General features: G+C 46.8%; 1 protein-coding gene across 2 annotated transcripts in view; it reads right to left on the bottom strand.

Moving 5' to 3' along the window:
- DENND2A (DENN domain containing 2A) overlaps nucleotides 1–18962 on the bottom strand; it is a 61916-nt gene that overhangs the window by 3304 nt on the left and 39650 nt on the right. The window contains exons 9-17 of one of the 2 annotated variants that reach the window (XM_061444923.1): nucleotides 17985–18172; nucleotides 17165–17274; nucleotides 16917–16986; nucleotides 16241–16318; nucleotides 15587–15727; nucleotides 13300–13448; nucleotides 3041–3218; nucleotides 2225–2266; nucleotides 511–628 (exon numbers count right to left, since the gene is read on the bottom strand). In XM_061444923.1, coding sequence (XP_061300907.1) covers nucleotides 511–628; nucleotides 2225–2266; nucleotides 3041–3218; nucleotides 13300–13448; nucleotides 15587–15727; nucleotides 16241–16318; nucleotides 16917–16986; nucleotides 17165–17274; nucleotides 17985–18172 — 1074 coding nt within the window. Of the gene's footprint in view, nucleotides 1–396; nucleotides 629–2224; nucleotides 2267–3040; nucleotides 3219–13299; nucleotides 13449–15586; nucleotides 15728–16240; nucleotides 16319–16916; nucleotides 16987–17164; nucleotides 17275–17984; nucleotides 18173–18962 lie in introns of both variants that reach the window. The other variant, XM_061444924.1, reaches the window with a different exon arrangement.

The following is an 18962-nucleotide window of genomic DNA, read 5'->3' as shown; positions in this document are numbered from 1 at the left end:
GAAGGTATTTAGCCACCCCCAGAAAAGCAGAGCTCTGTCACGCATAACAGTTACTTGGGAAGACAAGCGCCACCACTCTGAATGTCCCCCTTCCTTCTTCTTCCCCCAGCTTTAAATGTTCAACATGTAGCATAATGCTACATGGCACAGGATGTCCCTTTGGTCAGTCACCTGCAGCTCTGCAGGTGGACTGTTCCCTCAGGGAGCCTGCATCACTCGCAGGGTCAGCAGCAGAGAGAGGCCTGTGGGACCACCACCCTCCCCACCTCACACACAAGAGTACAGGGAGGTTGGACAGAGCTGGAAAGGGGCAAGTACTGCTTCTCCCCTCACAGACAGAATGGTCCCCAGTGCAATGGAATATTTAATACAGCTTCAACCAAACTCCTGACCTACGTCCAATTTCTGTGGTGTGAAAATCAGTACAAGCCTAGTTCTCCCCTAAGAAGAGACAGGAGAAAAAGGAGAAGGAAAAGATGTGGTTTAAAGCTGAGAGGCACTGTGCTTTACCCTGCTTGCCATTGACAGGGCCTTCCTCCTTGTCGCTCGCCAGCTCGTTTCTCTGCTCCAAAATGTGCTCTAGGGCAGCCTGCAGCTTGCGGGGCAGGATGGAGTCCTCATCTTCCATCTGTAAGACAGAGCCACCTCCTTAGGGCCTGGGGCCGGGACACAGCTGGCCCCTGCCCTTCTCCTCCCAGCTCCTATCCTGTCCCCAGCACGGCAGGGGGAGCACTAAAAACGAACTGTGAGAGGGAGAAGGTGTAGTATAGTATGCTTGGCACATTCCCAGCACATCCCGGTGCAGCACCATCAAGAAGCACAAAAGGAAGGAGAAAGGGGGTGTCTTTTCCCAAATATTCCTCTATTCTGAAGGAATTTCAGATGTCCAACCCAAAAGGCTACCAGGCAGGGCTCTCCCATGGCCTCACCACCCACTTGTGAGCACTCGCACCACCACAAAGAGGATGTATCTGAACAATGCTGGCGTGCAGCCAGGTGAGCACAACCCCCTGCTCAGCTCTGCTCTGCATCGATCCTGGTACTGAGGCGAGTTCCCGTAGAGCAAAGAGCCAAGGAACTGCCTGTGACTGTGTGCCAGCTCCTGACAGCCCTGGCTGAGACAGCCTGGTTTACCTTAAACCTCCAAAAGCGAGGTGCGAGGTGAAGCATATCCCTGCAGCTAAGGCAGCTGGCAAGCGAGAACTGCACCAAAGGAGTGGCCTGCACTACATCCTACTCACTGCAGCAGGAGGTGCACTCATCCCATCCTACTCACGGGACCAAGAGGACAAGAAGAAACAAACCTCCAGCTGTGCCAGAGGAGATTTAGACTGGATATTAGGAAAAATGTCTTCACCGAAAGGGTGATGAGGCATTGGCACAGGCTGCCCAGGGCACTGGTGGAATCCCTGTCCCTGGAACTGTTCAAAAACTGTGTAGATGAGCCCCTCAGTGACATGGTTTAGTGGTGGTCTTGGCAGTCCTGGGATAAAGGTTGGACTTGATGATCTTAAAGGTTTTTTCCAACGCAGTTGATTCTATGATTATGTGATTCATTGCAGCCAGCACTGCTCAGCGATCTGCCAAAGAGGTCTGAGGCAAAAATAGCTTCCCAGGCCAGGATTATGTTCACTCATCTGTTCTCTTCCCTTCAATATCCTACTCCTCTCCGCAATAGAGGGAAGTAAAAATCAGCAGTTAATCTCATCATGAGAGCAAAATACAGGCTCTCATGTACCAGCTTCCTTCTTATGACCCATCTAGACTGGAGTGAGGAACCACAAACTCCTTGGGCAGGAAGGATTTGAAGAACTCATCATGGCTCTATTCCCCCCTCAGGGCTGGGGATGCGATAGGAGATGGACTGACAGACACAGGCTGGAAGAGCCTGTGCTTCTTCCTAGCAGACAGTGCTGAGCTGAGGCTTTCCAGCTCTGCCCTCAGCCTTACAATATGCCACTTAAGGACCCACAGTGCTCAAGTGCCACTGTTTCCCCTCTTAAAACAGAGAGAGAATGCACAATGATTTGGCCCTCAACAGCTGTGGTTTGGGATGCTGACATCACATAGCAACCCCTATAATGCTGCCAACCACAAATGCTGCATCAGTTTGTGAGGGGAGTAAGCAATCCATCCATCCTTGCAGGCCAGTCAACACAGATGGAGGTGAAGTGCGGTGGAAAAAGGGGAGAGAAAATGAAGGATACAATATAGCTCTGCTCACCTGTCTCAGAAACCGGTTATTTACAAGGTCAACAACAAGGACCTAAGAATGGAAGAGTAAGAATAAAAAAAAGAAAGTCATTATTTCCATCATCAGAGTTTATCTTACTCTGTAAGTGCCCTGGAGGAAATGCTTCAGTCCTGTCCTCTCCCCACCACCACAGCTGAAGGAGCAGTCAGCTTAAGAAAGCAGCCCTTGCTGTAGCTTTCCAGCAATGCTGCCACACAGTGCAGCACAGCTTGGACAGCAGGAGGCTATCCTTCAAGCCAGGCCACCGCTCCTCAACCCCACATTGGGGTCTGAGCTCCATCTTTTGTCCCCATGCGCTTAACCGCTGTCCCCTGGGTGGGCTGGGAGGGAAATGCCTCCTTGACTACATTCAGCCTTTCTGAGTGCACCACCTTGTGCACCATGAATCTGGTTCTTAATTACTTACTGGTTCATTAGGCACCTGTGTTAATGAGAGGGGCAGCTACCCTGGCCAATTTGTAGCAATCATACTTCAAGCCTGGCAGACTTTGTGCTCATCCCCTAGACAGCACTTTGCAGAAACAACAGAAACTGTAATCAAATCATCTCCTCCCCACAGCAGCCCCTTGGTGGGAGATCCCAGCCCCCCGCTTCCCAAACTGTGGACAAGGAGGGTGCAGACCCCCACCTCCCCATGGGCCATCCACCTCCTCCCTCACCCCATGCTCACAGGAGTTGGAGAATGAATCATCCTCTTCATGCTGCAAGGCAGACTCTCAAAAGCAGCAGCCTTTCTGGGAGAGAAAACAACTCAGCCCACTGGAAGCAACCAAAAGCAAGGCTCACCTCCTCCACTGGGAGCTCCTTCAGGCGGGGCAGAGAGCTGGAGAGCAGGCCGATGAGAAAGGGGGTGGGCGAGCACACGATGTCGATCATGGAAGGTGGCAGCACAGGGATGTACGTGTGTTGCCAGGTGAAGGGGTACAGTAGTGCCACTGTGGCATGACAACACTTGGAAAGAGTGCTGGAAAATGAAACACAACCAAGCACAATGGCTAATCAGTCAGGAGATAAGTGACATCCTAGAAGTCAGGGCTCTTTCACTTGTTCCCTGATTGATCTCTGCAATTATTAAGGGCTTTCCCAGATTTCTGACACCAGCTGCAGGCGCAATGACTTGAAATAGGAGCCCAGGTTAGGAAAGAGCATAGAATGGTTCGGGTTAGAACGGATTTTAAAGAGCATCCAGTTCCACCCCCTTGCTGTGGACAGGAACACTTTCCACTAGACCAGGTTGATCAAAGCCCCGTCCAACCTGGCCTTGAACACTGCCAGGGATGGGGCAGCCACAGCTTCTCTGGGCAACCTGTGCCAGTGCCTCAGCACCCTCACAGGGAAGAATTTCACAGAATCATAGAATAGTTAGGGTTGGAAAGGACCTTAAGATCATCTAGTTCCAACCCCCCTGCCATGGGCAGGGACACCTCACACTAAACCATATCACCCAAGGCTCTGTCCAACCTGGCCTCGAACACTGCCAGGGAAGGAGCATTCACAACCTCCCTGGGCAACCCATTCTAGAGCCTCACCACCCTCACAGTAAAGAACTTCTTCCTTATATCCAACCTAAACTTCCCCTGTTTAAGTTTTAACCTGTTACCCCTTGTCCTATCACTACAGTCCCTAATGAATAGCTCCTCCCCAGCACCCTTATAGGCCCCCTTCAGATACTGGAAGGCTGCTATGAGGTCTCCACGCAGCCTTCTCTTCTCCAGGCTGAACAGCCACAGCTTTCTCAGCCTATCTTCATATGGGGAGTGCTTCAGTCCCCTGATCATCCTCCTCATGGCCCTCCTCCGGACTTGTTCTAACAGTTCCATGTCCTTTTCTTCTTAATATCTAATCTAAATCTCCCCGCTGTCAGTTTAAAGCCATTCCTCCTTGTTCTGTCCCTACAGGCCCTTGTAAAAAGTCCCTCTCCAGATTTCTTGTAGGCTGCTTAGGTACTGGAAGCTGCTCTAAGTTCTCCTAAGAGCCTCTTCTTCTCCAGGCTGAACAAGCCTGACTCTCTCAGCCTGTCTCCACAGGAGAGGTGCTCCAGCCCTCTGATCATCTTCATGGCCTCGTCTGGAATCGCTTGAGCAGATCCACATCAATCTTGTGTTGGGACCCCAGAGCTGAACACAACACTCACAAGAGCAGAGCAAAGGATCACCTCCTTCAACCTGCTGGTCACACTCCTTTTGATGCAGCCCAGGATACGCTTGGCTTTCTGGACTGTGAGCGCACACTGCTGGCTCATGTTCATTCTCTCATCCACCAACACCCCCAAGCCCTCCTCCACAGGGCTGCTCTGAATCTCTTCTTTGTCCAACCTGTAGCTGTGCCTGGGACTGCCCTGACCCAGGTGTAGGACCTTGCACTTAGCTTGAACTTCATAAGGTTGGCACTGGCCACCTCTCAAGCGTGTCCAGATCCCTGTGGATCCCATCCCTTCCCTCCAGCGTGTCAACTGAACCACACAACTTCTGTCATCAGCAAACTTGCTGAGGGTGCATCATTCCCACTGTTCACGTTGCCAGCAAAGATGCTGAACAGCACTGGTCCCAGTGCCCACCCCTGAGGAACATCACTCATCACCGATTTCCATTTGGATATGGAGCCATGCAACCATCTAGCCAATTTCTTATCTGTCGAGCGGTGAATCTGTCAAATTCATGCCTCCCCAGTTTAGAGACAAGGATCCCATGCAGGGCAGTGTCAAATGCCTTGCCATGGATGCATCTTGTCAGGTCCCATGGACTCGTGCACCTTCAAGTTCCTTAGACGCTCTTGAACCTGATGTTCTCCTACAGCAGGCGGTTCTGCATTCTCCCAGTCCCTGCCTTTGCTTTCTGTGGCTTGAGTGGTGTGGCTGGAGCATTTGCTGGTGAAGACCAAGGCAAAATATTCATTGAGTACCTCATCCTTTTCCATGTCCCAGGTGACCACATCTCCCATTTCCTTCCAGAAGGGTCCCACATTTTCCCTTGTCTTCCTTTCATTTCTAATTTACCTACAGAAGTTTTTCCCATTGGCCTTAATATCCTTGGCTGGATTCAATTCTGTTAGAGCTTTAGCTTTCCTAACCTAGCCCACATACATGTGACAAGAGATTGATACAATATATTGTACAAGTGTCGATGGTAGTCATAGGTATTGTTGCACATGGGTCAAGATGACCATCAGTAACAATAAGGAATTTGTGAGTAAAACCAAGACTTGGTTCTGTTTAAAAGATCCAAGGAGAATATCCAGGATTGATTATACCAATGATAAGTTATGTGACAGCTTGGCAAAGTGACCATTTGATTAACTGGCTTGGCAATGAAAGAAACTTAATGTGTCCTGAAATCAGCTGCCTTCATTGTAATACTAATAATCACACCCACAGGTCAGAGTGCCCAGTCAAGGTGAAGACCCCTCCTCTGAGCATGCATAGTGATTAGAAGGAATGAGCAAATATCAAATGTATATTAGACATAGATTGCTCTAATTATATGTAACTGGGAGTGCATTACCTTGTATCTTTTGTGTATAAATGCAATGAAGGAACCGGCACTGTTGTGCTTGATTTGTGGAACAGTCTACCAACCAGCCAGGCCTCAACACACACAGTATCTCTCTTGAGCGTGTGGAGTTGGTTTACTGCACACCAGGCATGAACCTGCTTTTTGGACAACAAAACAGGTCCCACTGAATCCAGCATCGGCTGTTCCAGTACCCTGATGGGAAAGACTAGACAGATGTGGGGTCATCCACAGCACTGGCTTTCATTAGAGAATTTTATTCTCCCACAGCATTTCAGGTTCCATGAGAAAGCCACGGGTCTGAATGTACAGGGGCTATATCGTCCAGCATAGACATCACACAGCCATGGGCATACAGAAGACAGCCCCACCACTACAACAGCTACCTACTGGGCTGTACTGTGGCCCATGTACCTGCTTGGCCATACTCTTGTCAGCGTAGCTTGACAGCTTGCCTGGATGCTCTGGCAAAGCCCTTGGCACAATCTACAGCTGCAAGGTCCCCTGGAGGTGCTCCTGCAGATTGTTCCAGTCATGGTCCAGCCCTGCCCCTTGGGTTTCTATCTGTGCAGCATACACGGTTTGCTTCTGGGCAGCCCTTAGCAGGAGTAATTGCATGCCAATGGCATGAATTTCTATTAGTTCGAATCATACGATAGCTCCTAGCAGTCAAGCCATAGCACGGGGAAAGGAGGAAGGAGCGGTCTCCAGCTGAGGCTAGCCAGGCACCCCACAGCTTTAGGAGACTGCCAAGACTCTTCAGAACCATGGGAGAGTGAAAGTGCAGGAAGGGAGCACACGGCTAGCTCTTGGAGGAAGCTGCCCCATGGCTCATAGGAACTTCCTTCTTCCTCTTCAAATGCCACCAGCAGCTCAGCCAAAAGTCCTTTTGCTGACAAATTCCAAGGGGGTCTGTCCAGAAACCCCATCAGCTCTCTAGCAGGAGGCAGGCAGGGTCTGCAGTCAGAGATGGCCGAGCCTGCTGCAGGGTACCAGTTACTCATCTGTTCTGGGTCTGGAAACATTTGTATGTGTCAAGGGAGGGGGAAGGCTTGCCACTATAAACCCTGTATATAACATCATTTTGTTTTACTAGCATCCAGGTCTCTGAAGGCTGGAGGAGGGGAAGGAGGCTGGTGCAGCTGGATGCCCAGCTGGCTCCTGTTGAACTCCATGGGGGAATTTACACTCAGCAACCCAGATCTGGCAGTTTATTGCTGACTGGAGAGGGAAGTGGTTTGATGGGTGTGGGCTCGAGCTCACTCTGGAAAGTGGAGCCTGCTTTCCCTCACCCCAGCTAAGCCTGGTAGATTTGAATCCCTGTGCTGCAACACTAACACATGCTGAGCAGAGTGGTCTGGCTGGGCTACAGCTGGCTGGCTTTCATCAGGTAAGTTCAGTTATCAGAACACAACTGGTTGTTGGGATGTCAGTGTGACCATATGAAGTAATCTGGCAGTAAACATCATTAAACACATGATTTTTTTAGAGATGAGTAAATATTATCTAGGACTGCAACAGGCAGGAAACAGGCCCTGGGGAGGAACACCTGGGACTTGTGTGCTGAGAAAGTCTCTCAAGATGGGGACAGTTTTCCCTCCCTGCACTCCCAGAGGCTTGTCTCTTAAGGAGATACTATATAAAAGAGAGGAGGACCCTGCAAATGCTGTGTCAACAGACTGGTAGCTTTACACCTTTAAATGGGGAAACCCCCCTCAGTTCCACATATTTGTTTAGAAAGGTCATAGAGCACCTCCTTCCTTCTCCACATTCCTTCCTGCCCCTCTGTCACTGCTCTCAAGCAGAGCCTGCCCTCCTCAGCAAGCCCATGTCTTGCTGTGTCTACCACACATGGAAGGCAGATTCAGAGAGAAACAAAATGAAAATAATGAGAAGACACAGAGCTAGTAACAAACAGGAACATTAAAAAAAAACCCTCAAACACAAGAAAACCCACACAGAAAAAGCATGGGAACAATACCAGAGTAGATCGCTTGTCTTGTACCTTTCATACAAGCTAATCTTGAACTGCAACAAAGTGAATGTGCCATCTTTCAAGTGCACTCCAAGTTAATGAGATACTTTAAAAACTGCCTCCTTTGAGCCTGAGCTACTTGCACACCCGCACATTTCAGGCAACATTAGCAGATTCAAAACCAGGGGTTCCTCTTCCCCTCTATTACTGCAGAGCGTGCTTTCCACTCCACAATTTCTGACTGATAACAGCATAGTAACAGCAGCAGCATCATGGTGAAAGCTGAAATAACTCCTTTCATCACTTCTTTGCAGCACTGTGGCATTACTCTTCTAGACCACCACCCCTGGACTTCCTTTTCTTTGAGGAGAGGTTGAATGTGGAAGTGTTGGAAGTTTCACCTCTGTCGCAGATCCTCGGCTTTCCTGCCTAAAGATGGGACTTTATAGACAGGACCTGAAAACCAGTGAAAAAAGATCTCTGTGTTTCCAGATAGCTCCACAGAGAAAACAGTGAGCAGCTGAAGTGCAAGGTTATTTATGGCATGGTAAGATATGACGGCATGCTGTCTCCTGCTATATTTATGGTGGCTTGCTCTTCCCTCAACCCTACTCTCAAGTCCCAGTGAGTACACACGGTACGTGAGAGGTTGAGTGGGAGGAAAGATGGCTGAGGTCCAGTTAGTGGAAGTCACAGACAAGCTGTGTAAGCCTGAAATTGGATGCATCATGCGGTGGGAAGTAAAGATAGCTTCCCCTTCCACCCTTCCATCTGTGAATGCCTCATCGCCTCCAGGATGAATTCTAGCGATCACTGCTCTGAAACATTTCTCACTGAGGACATTTTCAGAGAACAATACTGATAGGGTTGAGGTCTGCGAGATTCCTTTGAAAGCACAGCAGTTCAGAGACGGACACAGAGGAAGTAACATTGAGGTGTTTCTTCCACACCTGATTCAGTCAGACTTGTTCTGCAGATGGTCTCGGGGAGCTGCAGCTTGCCAGGAGCCCAGCAGAGCTCCAGTCCTTTGGAATGACTCAAGCCTAAGCTCCTTCCTCTTGTGTACAGCACTGCAACAAGCATTAAGGGACTGCTGATTCACACCATGGCTACAGAGCCTTGCAAAAAATCCAACAGGATAAATTCCCTTTTATGCCATCTGTGTGACTATATGCTCTTGAGCCTGCACGAATGGGACAGACTCCCCAAACTATATCACAGTTGTAACACAGCAGGTACCTGTCTGTGTAGAAGGTGAATATGGCCACTGAAGTTCTGTATGCCTCTTTCTATGAGATGTGCACAGAATCAACCACAGTTGATATGCACAACACCACCAGAACAGTTTCATGCATTCTCAAAACAGTAAGTATATACCAAACAGGCAACCAATGCCTCTGGATAGCTACAGCCCATGTCCCTACTGAAACCCTGACATCCCAGGATGCGTGCACCATAACCACAATAACGACTGCTGCTTTGCAATAATACTGACACAGGATGATGTGTTTTGCTTGGTGCACTCCAGATGCCACCACTACCTAGTGCAGATCATGTCTAATGTAACTTGCACAGGAGCTTGCAGGAGAGACTGAGATACTTCTAATATAGAGGCTAAAAAGTATTGAAGTACACAAAGAACTGTGTCAGATCCCTCCCTAAAGGGCTGATTTGGGATACAGACTGACACACAGATCCCTCTGGCTGCACACACCCTTGGTCAGAACAATGATACTGCAGCAATTTGTGACATTTGCTTGCTCGAACAAAAGGCCTTCCTGCCACACAGCATCCTATGCAAAACCCTACCACACAGCACCCTATAAAGCTGCTGCTTCTTGGTAGCCACCTCAAACAGGGGTGGCCAATACATGATCTGAACACAACAGCTGCATCTACATAGAAACTCTTTTTCCTTTCCTGGGAAAGCTAGATTGACATGCTCAAAAAGACACCTTGTCAACTTCCAGCAGCTTCTAAAGAAGCATACTGGCTGCTCAGTTTGGTTGTTTTCCTCCCAACTTTAAACTGACTGCAGGCTTTACAGCTTTCTGCTCCCAAGGCCAGCAACTATGCTAAAAAACTCACCAAGCTGAATCCCTCTTTGAGGATACTTCACGATTTCTGAAAAACATTATTGAATCAATCCTTCCTTTTGGGGTTCAATGCTCTTTGCTCCCTGCACTAACTAAACTGTTGAAAATATGCTGGCATTGGCAACTTAATATGGTTTGATACGTGGGTTTTTCTTGTCTTTTTTTGTAAGCTCTGCTACAGTAGGATTCATTTTACAAACACCTTTGGATTTCTGACACTGTGTTACATCTGGATTTACTTATGATGGATCGCAGATCTGCTTTACAACATTTAACAGGCACAGGAGCTTCCAAACATTGCCCCGTTACTTTGCACGGCCCTGCTGCAAATCCTGACGGGAAGATGCCAAGCTCCACCGGCAGTGGGGACCATCACTGCCTCCCATCGACATGGCAGGTTACTGCAGGTGAAGAAGCGAGAGTTAAAGATGCTCTGAAGAAACGACACTGTTGTCTGAGATAGGAACTGCATGCTTGGATTTCTTCTTCTCCTAACCACAATACAAAAAGGAAGAACCTGGGAGGCTGGGATTCACAGTCCCAGATTTGTTTTTGTAGAGCATGGAAAAGGCTTCTTTTTGATGATTAATTACCTTTAACTGGGGATGACCACATTTAAAGTGTCTACTCTAATTCTGTCAGATCTGCCTTTGATAACAATGACCACTTTGTGTTGTTGACACAGCTGTGGTTTCTGGCAGGGACAGAGGCAATTGCTTGAGTTGGTCAGATCCACAACAGGCTTTTGAGGAGATCTGGAAAAACTATGCCTTGATTTTAAGCCTGTGTAAATTCTCCTGGTATAAAAAGCCTTCTGAATCTGACCCATCTCTCCCTTGGACTAGTAAAAACTGTCCAGCCCTAGGTACCTTGTAAAATAAGGCCACTTTTATTGGAAGATTCCTTCTAAAACGTTGGTCTACAGTGTCTCAAACTGCATGCCAGGCAGCATCACTTGGAAACAAAAGCAATTCTCCTGTTGCAATGCCTAACCTTTGCCATGGCCTCCACTGCCCCAGCACTAAAGTTTACGGTGCAGGAGCAAATAAAAGCAAGGGAAGACTACACAGGCAAACACAGTTTTAACAAAGTTTGTTCCCTGGGTTGCAAGGCAATGTATACTCCAGTTTCCACAGCAACAGAGGGAAAAAGAACCCACCCAAAAACTAATAAACCAAATTCTTTCCTTTTCCGCTGCCAAGCTCCAGATTGACAGGTCTTCAAAAAAACACTCAATGTTCATTCTAAAGATGGAAAAGACAAAGTATTTCACTTGCTGTACAATTGTTAGATACATTTTTTGGCTCAGCTTGAAAACATTTCACAGTTCACACAGTATTTGGCAAGAGACCTTTCGGCTTTCTTTTCCCCACAGACTCATTTTATAGAAATTAAAAGATGTAACTAAATTGCACACAGCATTAACTCTGTCACTCACACCCAGACACACCTTTACACACAGATACAGGTAGTTATGGACAGGGCCCACAGGAAGAACTGCAAAGATGAATGATAAAAGCAATTCATTATGCATCTTTCACCATGTCACCTGTACTCTCCCTTTAATCCATCTCAGCTGGATTATTTCCGGCATTCCTAACCTCTGAGCAGTTTCCAACAGCTGCTTTTATCGTGTTTTTTTCTTCTTTCTTCTCATAAGCTATTGCCAAAAAACGTTTCTTTTCTTTCCTCTGAAATTGGAATTTTCAGTGCTAAATACCATTTAATATTCCTTGAGTTCACTGTGGTCCTGTCCCAGGAAAAGTATCATTTGGACAGAAGACTGTGTAGGTACAATACTATCAGCTTGCAAAACATGGAATTTCCAATGAGGAGAAGAGAGATTATTGACCTTATGAAAGGCTCACCAATCCAGTGCACTCAGGTCACTGGACTGGACTAAAATACTTATTTTTGTTGGTTGTTTCCTTAGTTTTCTGTTTTTCAGGCCTTCACAGTCCTTTGGGGTCATTTTCAAGTGTTTTCTCCACAAAAATGAGTCAGAGAAAGTTCATATTTTGTAACAGGAAAAGAAGACTCTCCTGAAACTGCTCAGAGCAGTGTCTTCTCAGAAACATCCAATATTAAAAGTCTTGTAGAGAGCTGGCAAATCTACAGTAAATATTTGAATCTGAGCCCTGTGGCCAGACAGACCCTGGATCTTTAAAACGTGACAATTCTTCTTTTCACAGAAGAGGGCTGTTTACGGTATATTTAAAGAATCTAGAAACTATGATTCTATAGCTCTTTCCCACTCTCTTTTACAGGTCTGGGCGGCTGGACTCATTCCTAAGAACCCTGTCTCTACTGGTAAAGCCTGTCATCCTAAATTATCATATAAATCATATATACCAAGTAGAAAGACAGCATTTGGATGAATTCTCTAATTTTCAGTACAAGTTTGAATGCTCTGCATGAAATGTGTGGCTTAAGTATCCACAATATGAAGTATCTATGCATATAATGTATCAGTGATTATAAAGAGGCAAATCTTCCCCTCTGTGATCCAAGGCAGTTGCCAAAAACTGCGAGTGGTGCTGCCTGGATGCTACAGCTCCCCTCTTTCCAGCCTTCCTACTCCTGTGATGAGAGTGCCTGAGCTCTGCCTGCAGAGAGCCCCGGATCCCTGCAGCATGAACTTTTCCCTTCACTTTCCTGCAGAAGGGGCCTCCCCATTCTTTGCCCCAGCGCTCAGTCCCAGAGCTGCAGCCTGCTGCCTGAAAGTTGTGAAAACAGACAGCTTGGGGGCATTGTACACTCCTGAAACTTGAGCATGCTCTGAAGTGTCATTACTCATCCAGGCAGCTTTTCGTTTCCCAGCCTTGGCGAACTCTCCCCACTGAATCCTCAAGTGCTTCAAGGGTTGGAGAGCTGCCAGCCACCAGCTGCACAAGATCTTAAAGAAACCTGAGCCCATTTTCATGACTTAGGAGAGCAAACGAAAAAAAAGAAAACTTACAGAAAAGAAGCAAATTGAAAGATACAAAATAGAAGGGGGAAGTCCTCTGTCTCATTCCCCCTCACTGCATCCTTTACTTTCATCCCACACAAGAAAAAAGTATTCAGAAAACAGTATTAAAATAGAAGCTGAAGATTTAAGAGATTTTGTGACACCACAGAAGAACCTAGAAGTGAGAGTGTTCTCTGCCCAAGGCTTGATCCCTGCAAACTCCAGTATAGCTCAGTGGGCAACACTGCAGCATCATGGAGCAAAAGAAGGGGTTTTGCTTCCTTAGCACTGGTGATCTGCTCTGAAATGGTCTGGAGGAAAGGGAATTTGGTTCTCCTTGGGGACAAGAAGCAGCACACTTTTTTGCAAGCTGCTAAACGAAATGATGGTGCATGACCTGAGTTCCCCACTTCTGGGACATACAACACTACTTATATCAGATCAAAGTTAGCAAAGAGCAGAGAAGGAAAAAAGGAACAAAGCAGCATTTTGTTTAAGGAAATGCAAGAGGGTACCTGAGCTTGTCTGCAATAAAGATCACCCTCCTCTCCAGAAGCAGGGAGGCAAAGACTCTGCTCAGATGCCGCACACTGAGGGATGTGAACAAGGACTCGAAATCCACATGCTCAAGCCTGGAGTCAAGAGGCCGCCGCAGCTCAATGACCTGTTGGAGAGAAAAAGGCCACAGGTCTGCTCTTGCTGTCCACCCATACTGTGGCAAACAAAGACCCAACAAGTATTTTCACCATTAACAAGCCTTAGTGACTGTGCTGGCAAGCACCACATAGCATTAAGCCCTCAAACAGAGTCTTTCCAAAGACCTCCCACAAATCCTTCTTCCAGACAAAGACAATCCAGAGTCCACTCCAATGGGCACAGCATGAGACCAACCACAAGTTCTTCCCAATGGACTGAGGACAGGGAGCTCTTCACAAGGAAGAAAACTAGTTTGTGCCTAGCTGGAAGTGGTTTCCAGCCTTTCTGGCATTCGAGCAGCAGATTGGCATGAAGCCTTCCAAATCTGCACTCTTTGTTTTTACAGTTACAATTTAGTTTTTCATTTTACTGCAAGAATCTGGATGTCTAACCTACTGACTATACATTTTTATATCAGTCACAGTGAAAAGCAGTCTGTGAGCTTTTTTCTTTGTTCATATCTACCAATTCCTGTCACAGCATCTTCTTGCTTCATACTCCTTATCCTAGACAGCTGCTCATCTAAATTGTTCTTGAAAGCCTCCACCAACACACATTTCATAAATTCCACAGGAACATTACTCCAGTTCTGAACTATCCTCACCAACACCAAGCCTGAAGCTGAAACCTGTCAGTGGCAAATTAATTCAACTACTTGTTGTCTTACAACAGTATACACTCAGAACAACTGGTCACCTTCTTCTCTGTAGGAAACTTCTTGCATATTCAAAGGTTATCATGTGTCCTCTTTTGTTCTTTGTTTTCTGTATTAAGCAAACAGTTTTCTCAAGCTTTGCCTGTATTTTGTAAACCACTTAGTAAGTGGAACTACTTTTCTGGGGTGTTCTCCTACTGTTTGCATTTTTTTGGAAAATGATATTCTAAATAAATTTCCACCAGTGCTGGAAAGCAGAAAACCTCTTATTTATTATTCATTCCTTCACTTTCTTTAACAATGCAGGAGTTTGTCTAAACAATACCATACTGTTACCTCTGCTCACTTTATAGCTCACTATACCAGCTCCTTTTCTGAAGTACTGCTGCTCACTCAGTTACTTCCACGTTGTATTAGACTGCTCATTTCTCCTTCCCAGCTCTTGTCCACATTGAGTTTCAGTCCAAACCTTCAATTTAGCAAGGTCACTTTGAAGTTTAATCCCTTACTCTCCAAAGTACCTGCAACCCATCCCAATGCTGTCATCTGCCCATTGTGTAAATGTGGGGTTTATGCATTCAACCAAGATAATTAATGAACATTAATGATCCTAGAAACAAAACAGCCAAAATATTCTCACAGCCTGATGGTACAGCACTGGGATTCTACAGATTTTTAACCAAGAATGCATGTGCTCTAGAGTAATTTGTCTGGACTGTTTTCAGTTCAGTTGAGAAGAACGCCATCATGCAGTGCTATGCTGAAAGCCCTCACACCCTGTATCAATTCACTCACTTCCCTCTCTGTCACATTCAAGGCATGCTCAACAGGAAGTATGGCCAAGACTATGTTCAATTTAGCTTCCTTCTCCCTCCCACAGTCCTTCAATGCTACACCCAAAAGCTCTGCACTCTTACAACCCTCACTGTGTGAGATGCTTCACGTAACCTCACCTCCCTGCTGTGAAAATGCCATTTTGAGAGGCTGCAACATGGGCCTTGTGTGCTTTCAAGTTACTTTTTGACCAGAAACCTGTGCCCTGTCACACAAAAAGAGTGGCTCTGCATTAAGGATGCTGAGGCATATGCTAGGAACCCTGCCTTCAGGAAGTTAAGTATGGGAGGCCTTGAGCAGGTCCAAAGTTATGTACTGGGCAGCATGGGGCCTGCCAGTCCGTACCACTTGGCCTGAGGGCCAATGCTCTGTTTCATTTTGCCAGCAATGCTGTGCCCTTCCATTCATTTTTAACATATGATTTCCCTTTTGATTCTGAGGTCACTGAAGTGTCCATGCCACCCCCTCCAGTCCCCTATTTTTCTCCCTAGCTCCCCCACACAGTTGCCAGACAATCTGTCCTTGAAGATCCCAGTGCTATGTCACAGTCACAACTTCTAGTCACCAGTCCTGCACCATTTATTGGCCTAAGTCTCCTTCTAGGGTGGTGTCTTTACCTCTGTTCCTGAGCCTGGCAAGAAGTTTTTGACTGTAATCGTCCGCCCCAAAGCTGGAAAAGGTGCCTCCATAACACTCCTCATGAGAGGCTGCACCAAAGCTGGGGAAATGCCCCGTCTCTTCTCAACCTCATCCAAGATCTGAAATAAAGGCATGAAGACAAAAACATGTAAACTGGGAGGAGGGAGATAACACCATGAATGAAGTGCACCAGCATCTATGGTCTCTCCTTAACCCAGCACTGACATGGAGCCTCGAGTCATAAGGAAGAAGGTAAAAGATGCAGCTGAACACCATTAATTTCCTTCAGCAAGAGAAACCCAGCTTCAGTGAGGTCACTGGAAAGCTTACAATTTGCAAACTCCCCACCACACTCAAGAGTCAGGACTCAGCCTTTTAATCTCTCAGTGCTGGTGTCCTGGTAGTTCTGCTGAAGGAAGAAGGCAACAGCTGACAATCTAACTTTTCTTTTAACTGTTTTGGACTCGAACTGTCCAGAACTACGTTCTGGAATTAGCATGTGGTTGCCTTGCCTACACCACTTCAGGCCCTTTCTTCAGCATCGGCTCCCCTGATCCCCACTCTTTTGGTTTTGACTTAACTTTCAGATCCCCCTTGGCCTACACCACAATCCCCTCTCTCACCCCCCTTACCTTAGAGAAGAGATTGAAGCATCCAAGACGACTCACAATGCAGTAAACTTCTGGTAAACGCTTCCCTTTCCCACTGGGCTTTCAAGACAAATGCAAACACACACACACAAAATACCAAGAAAATGTCAGTTACTGCAAGACAGAGGGACTGGTCTCAGTTCTGCAGCTCGGTGGCTGGCTCAGAAACTGGCAGACATTTGACAGCATGCTGCTGCTGACAATACCTTAAGTCTGGCTCAAACCCTGGTATGCTAGAAACAGTGGGGAGAAATGGGCACATCTACGGTATAATACAACCTTCCTATGTCAAATGACTAAGGTAGGGCAGACTGCTCTGCAGACACTGAGCCTACTCTGAGCCTACAGGACCAGCATGGGTTTAGACAACTAGTAGCTATCTAAAGCTAAGAGAGACAGGTTAGCAGTGAAACAGTCCATGCTCAAAACATTAAGCACTGCTGTAAGTAAAATGTAAAAGAGCTATATGTGGGGTGGAGGACAGTACTTGGAGAGGGACTCTGGCAAAGCAGAAGAGAGCAAAGCTGTTCTGCTGCCGCTCTTTCTTTCTACACTGAAAGAGCAGCAGCTTTCCATTTTCCAGAATGGGTGCCAGCAACACCAACCCAACAGAAGGCTGCATATCTAGGAAAAGAAAAAAGAACCCAGGAATAATTACCAGCAGCCTCCTACAGTATCCAAATCTCCTGCTTCCATCTTCCCCCGTCAGGACAAATGAGAATGTCTCGCTGCAAAAAGAGAAACAGTCTCTGACATAGAATCCAAACAAACCCACAACATTTTTGCATTTCCAATACACCCCCGTCAGGGCTCTGCCCAATTTTCTGCCAGAACAGCTCTCGCTTTTAATTAGCTTGATATATAAATCCATTTGTTACAAATCAGGATACAAAGTTCAGTACTTACCTGGCAAACTGATGGATGGGGGCCCAGTCCTTTGCATCAGGGAAGCAAAACTGGGGAATAGCTTTCAACTGATCTTCTGCCTCTCGCATGAATTTGAACGAGCGCTCAAGCTAACAGAACAGAGAAGAGGAATGTTTCCAATTAGTCATGTGGAGATGGAATGACTTCAAATATTTTTCCTGTGACAAACGAAGAGGTGATGACAGAGGCTAAGCTTCTGCCTGGAAGATATTAAAGTTTCTGTGATTCTGGCTCACTTAATCTTTAGATATCTTAAAGTAACTCTGTGCCTCCAATTCCACCAAGTCCTGTATCTGCAGCACATGCCCCTGCTGTATTGCGCCCATAATCTGGGACACATCTTCCAGCAAGCTGTGAGAGAACTGAAGTCTGAGGGGAGCTCTGGTTACAACCCATTTACAAACGCGCTGTCACACTGGCTCTGTGTTTCTCCCATTCCTCGTTCCCTGTTTTGAACTAGACTACTGGTGAAAGCTGTGCCTTCCCTTTAAGAACACATCTTCTCCCCAGTGTCAGTCTTCTTTACAGAGAAAAGGGGGAAAAGGGAATAGCTACAGAAAGTTACAGCCAAGGGCAGCAAAAGATCTAAATCAGCTGCTCCTTCAACACTGAGGAATGCCATGACAATTCTCAGGGGGTGACTGCAGACCCTCTATCTTCAGTCCCGCTGAACACTGCGACAGCAGAGGGGTTACAGATAGCACATGCAGTCAACAGAGAACCTGTGGTTTCTCCAGCTGTGCGAGTGCACCACACAATCTGAGACATATCAGCCAGACCTTCTTGACAGGCACCGCACCTTCAGTGGGAACTGCTGGGTAACCTCAGGGACGTAGGCAGCCCCAGCCTGCTTCTTGTGCAGTGACACCACCACGAAGTACTCAAACAGCTGTCTCTCTTGATACTCAATCAAGTCCTTTTCCAAGGTTTGGTACCGCGGGGTTTGCTTCAGGCGAGATTTCACATGCACCAGGCGCTGGCTGTGAGCTATCAAGAAAAAGATTAGAGATTGTGAGGCTGTCTAGCTCTTTGCACAGAGCACCACAATGCTTTGCAGAGACTTACAGATAACCTTGACACCACCTCACTGTATTTACTTTATTAGTGGCTGAGTAAGAGGTGGGAACCATTTAGAAGCTGCACTATAAATATCGACAGAGATGGTACATTATCTGGTGAGTGTCGTAGTCCTGAAGAGTTTTGGCAGCAGACAAGATTTCATGGATAGCTTTTAGAGCTGAAGACAACCCAAACTGAGATCCATATGGGACATGATGGAACAGATAATGTCTGGGCATTCATCCTAGCATTCGTACCTGTATCTTTCAAAGCCAGCACAGTTAGGTGATTGATCACCTTTGTTCAGAGGAGGCTGTGAGTAGCAATTCCCACAGTTTTACAAGACCAGCATTTGGGTCAGGCTACAGTTCCACTGGCTAAGCAATGCTGGGGACTCCCAGCTCCACTAACACAGGCTGGGCTGTAGGCCAACAACAAAGAAACATGAAAAGAGGTGCAAATCGGAAAAAATGGCTCGTGCCAGTCCTTCCTGTGCCTAAACTTTATCTCTCAGGACCATGTTTCTACAAGTTCAACCAAGACAATAGGAAAACAAGAAAATCTGCCAAGCAAGCTGTAACTGCAACACATATGAGCTGCGGGACAATAAACATTCCAGCATGGAAAGTAATGAAAAGCTGCCTGCTGAGAAGAGACCAGATGAGATTCCATAAGACCACCCCCCTGCTTTATTTTAGTCGCATCCCAAATTAAATCT

The sequence above is a fragment of the Pezoporus flaviventris genome, unplaced genomic scaffold (genome assembly GCF_033815535.1).
Source record: "Pezoporus flaviventris isolate CSIRO_AGI_PZ_B2104156 unplaced genomic scaffold, CSIRO_AGI_Pfla_v1 ptg000002l, whole genome shotgun sequence".
Lineage (NCBI taxonomy): Eukaryota > Metazoa > Chordata > Aves > Psittaciformes > Psittacidae > Pezoporus > Pezoporus flaviventris.
The sequence above is the reverse complement of the archived record's forward strand: the minus strand, read 5'-3'. Positions and strand labels throughout refer to the sequence as shown.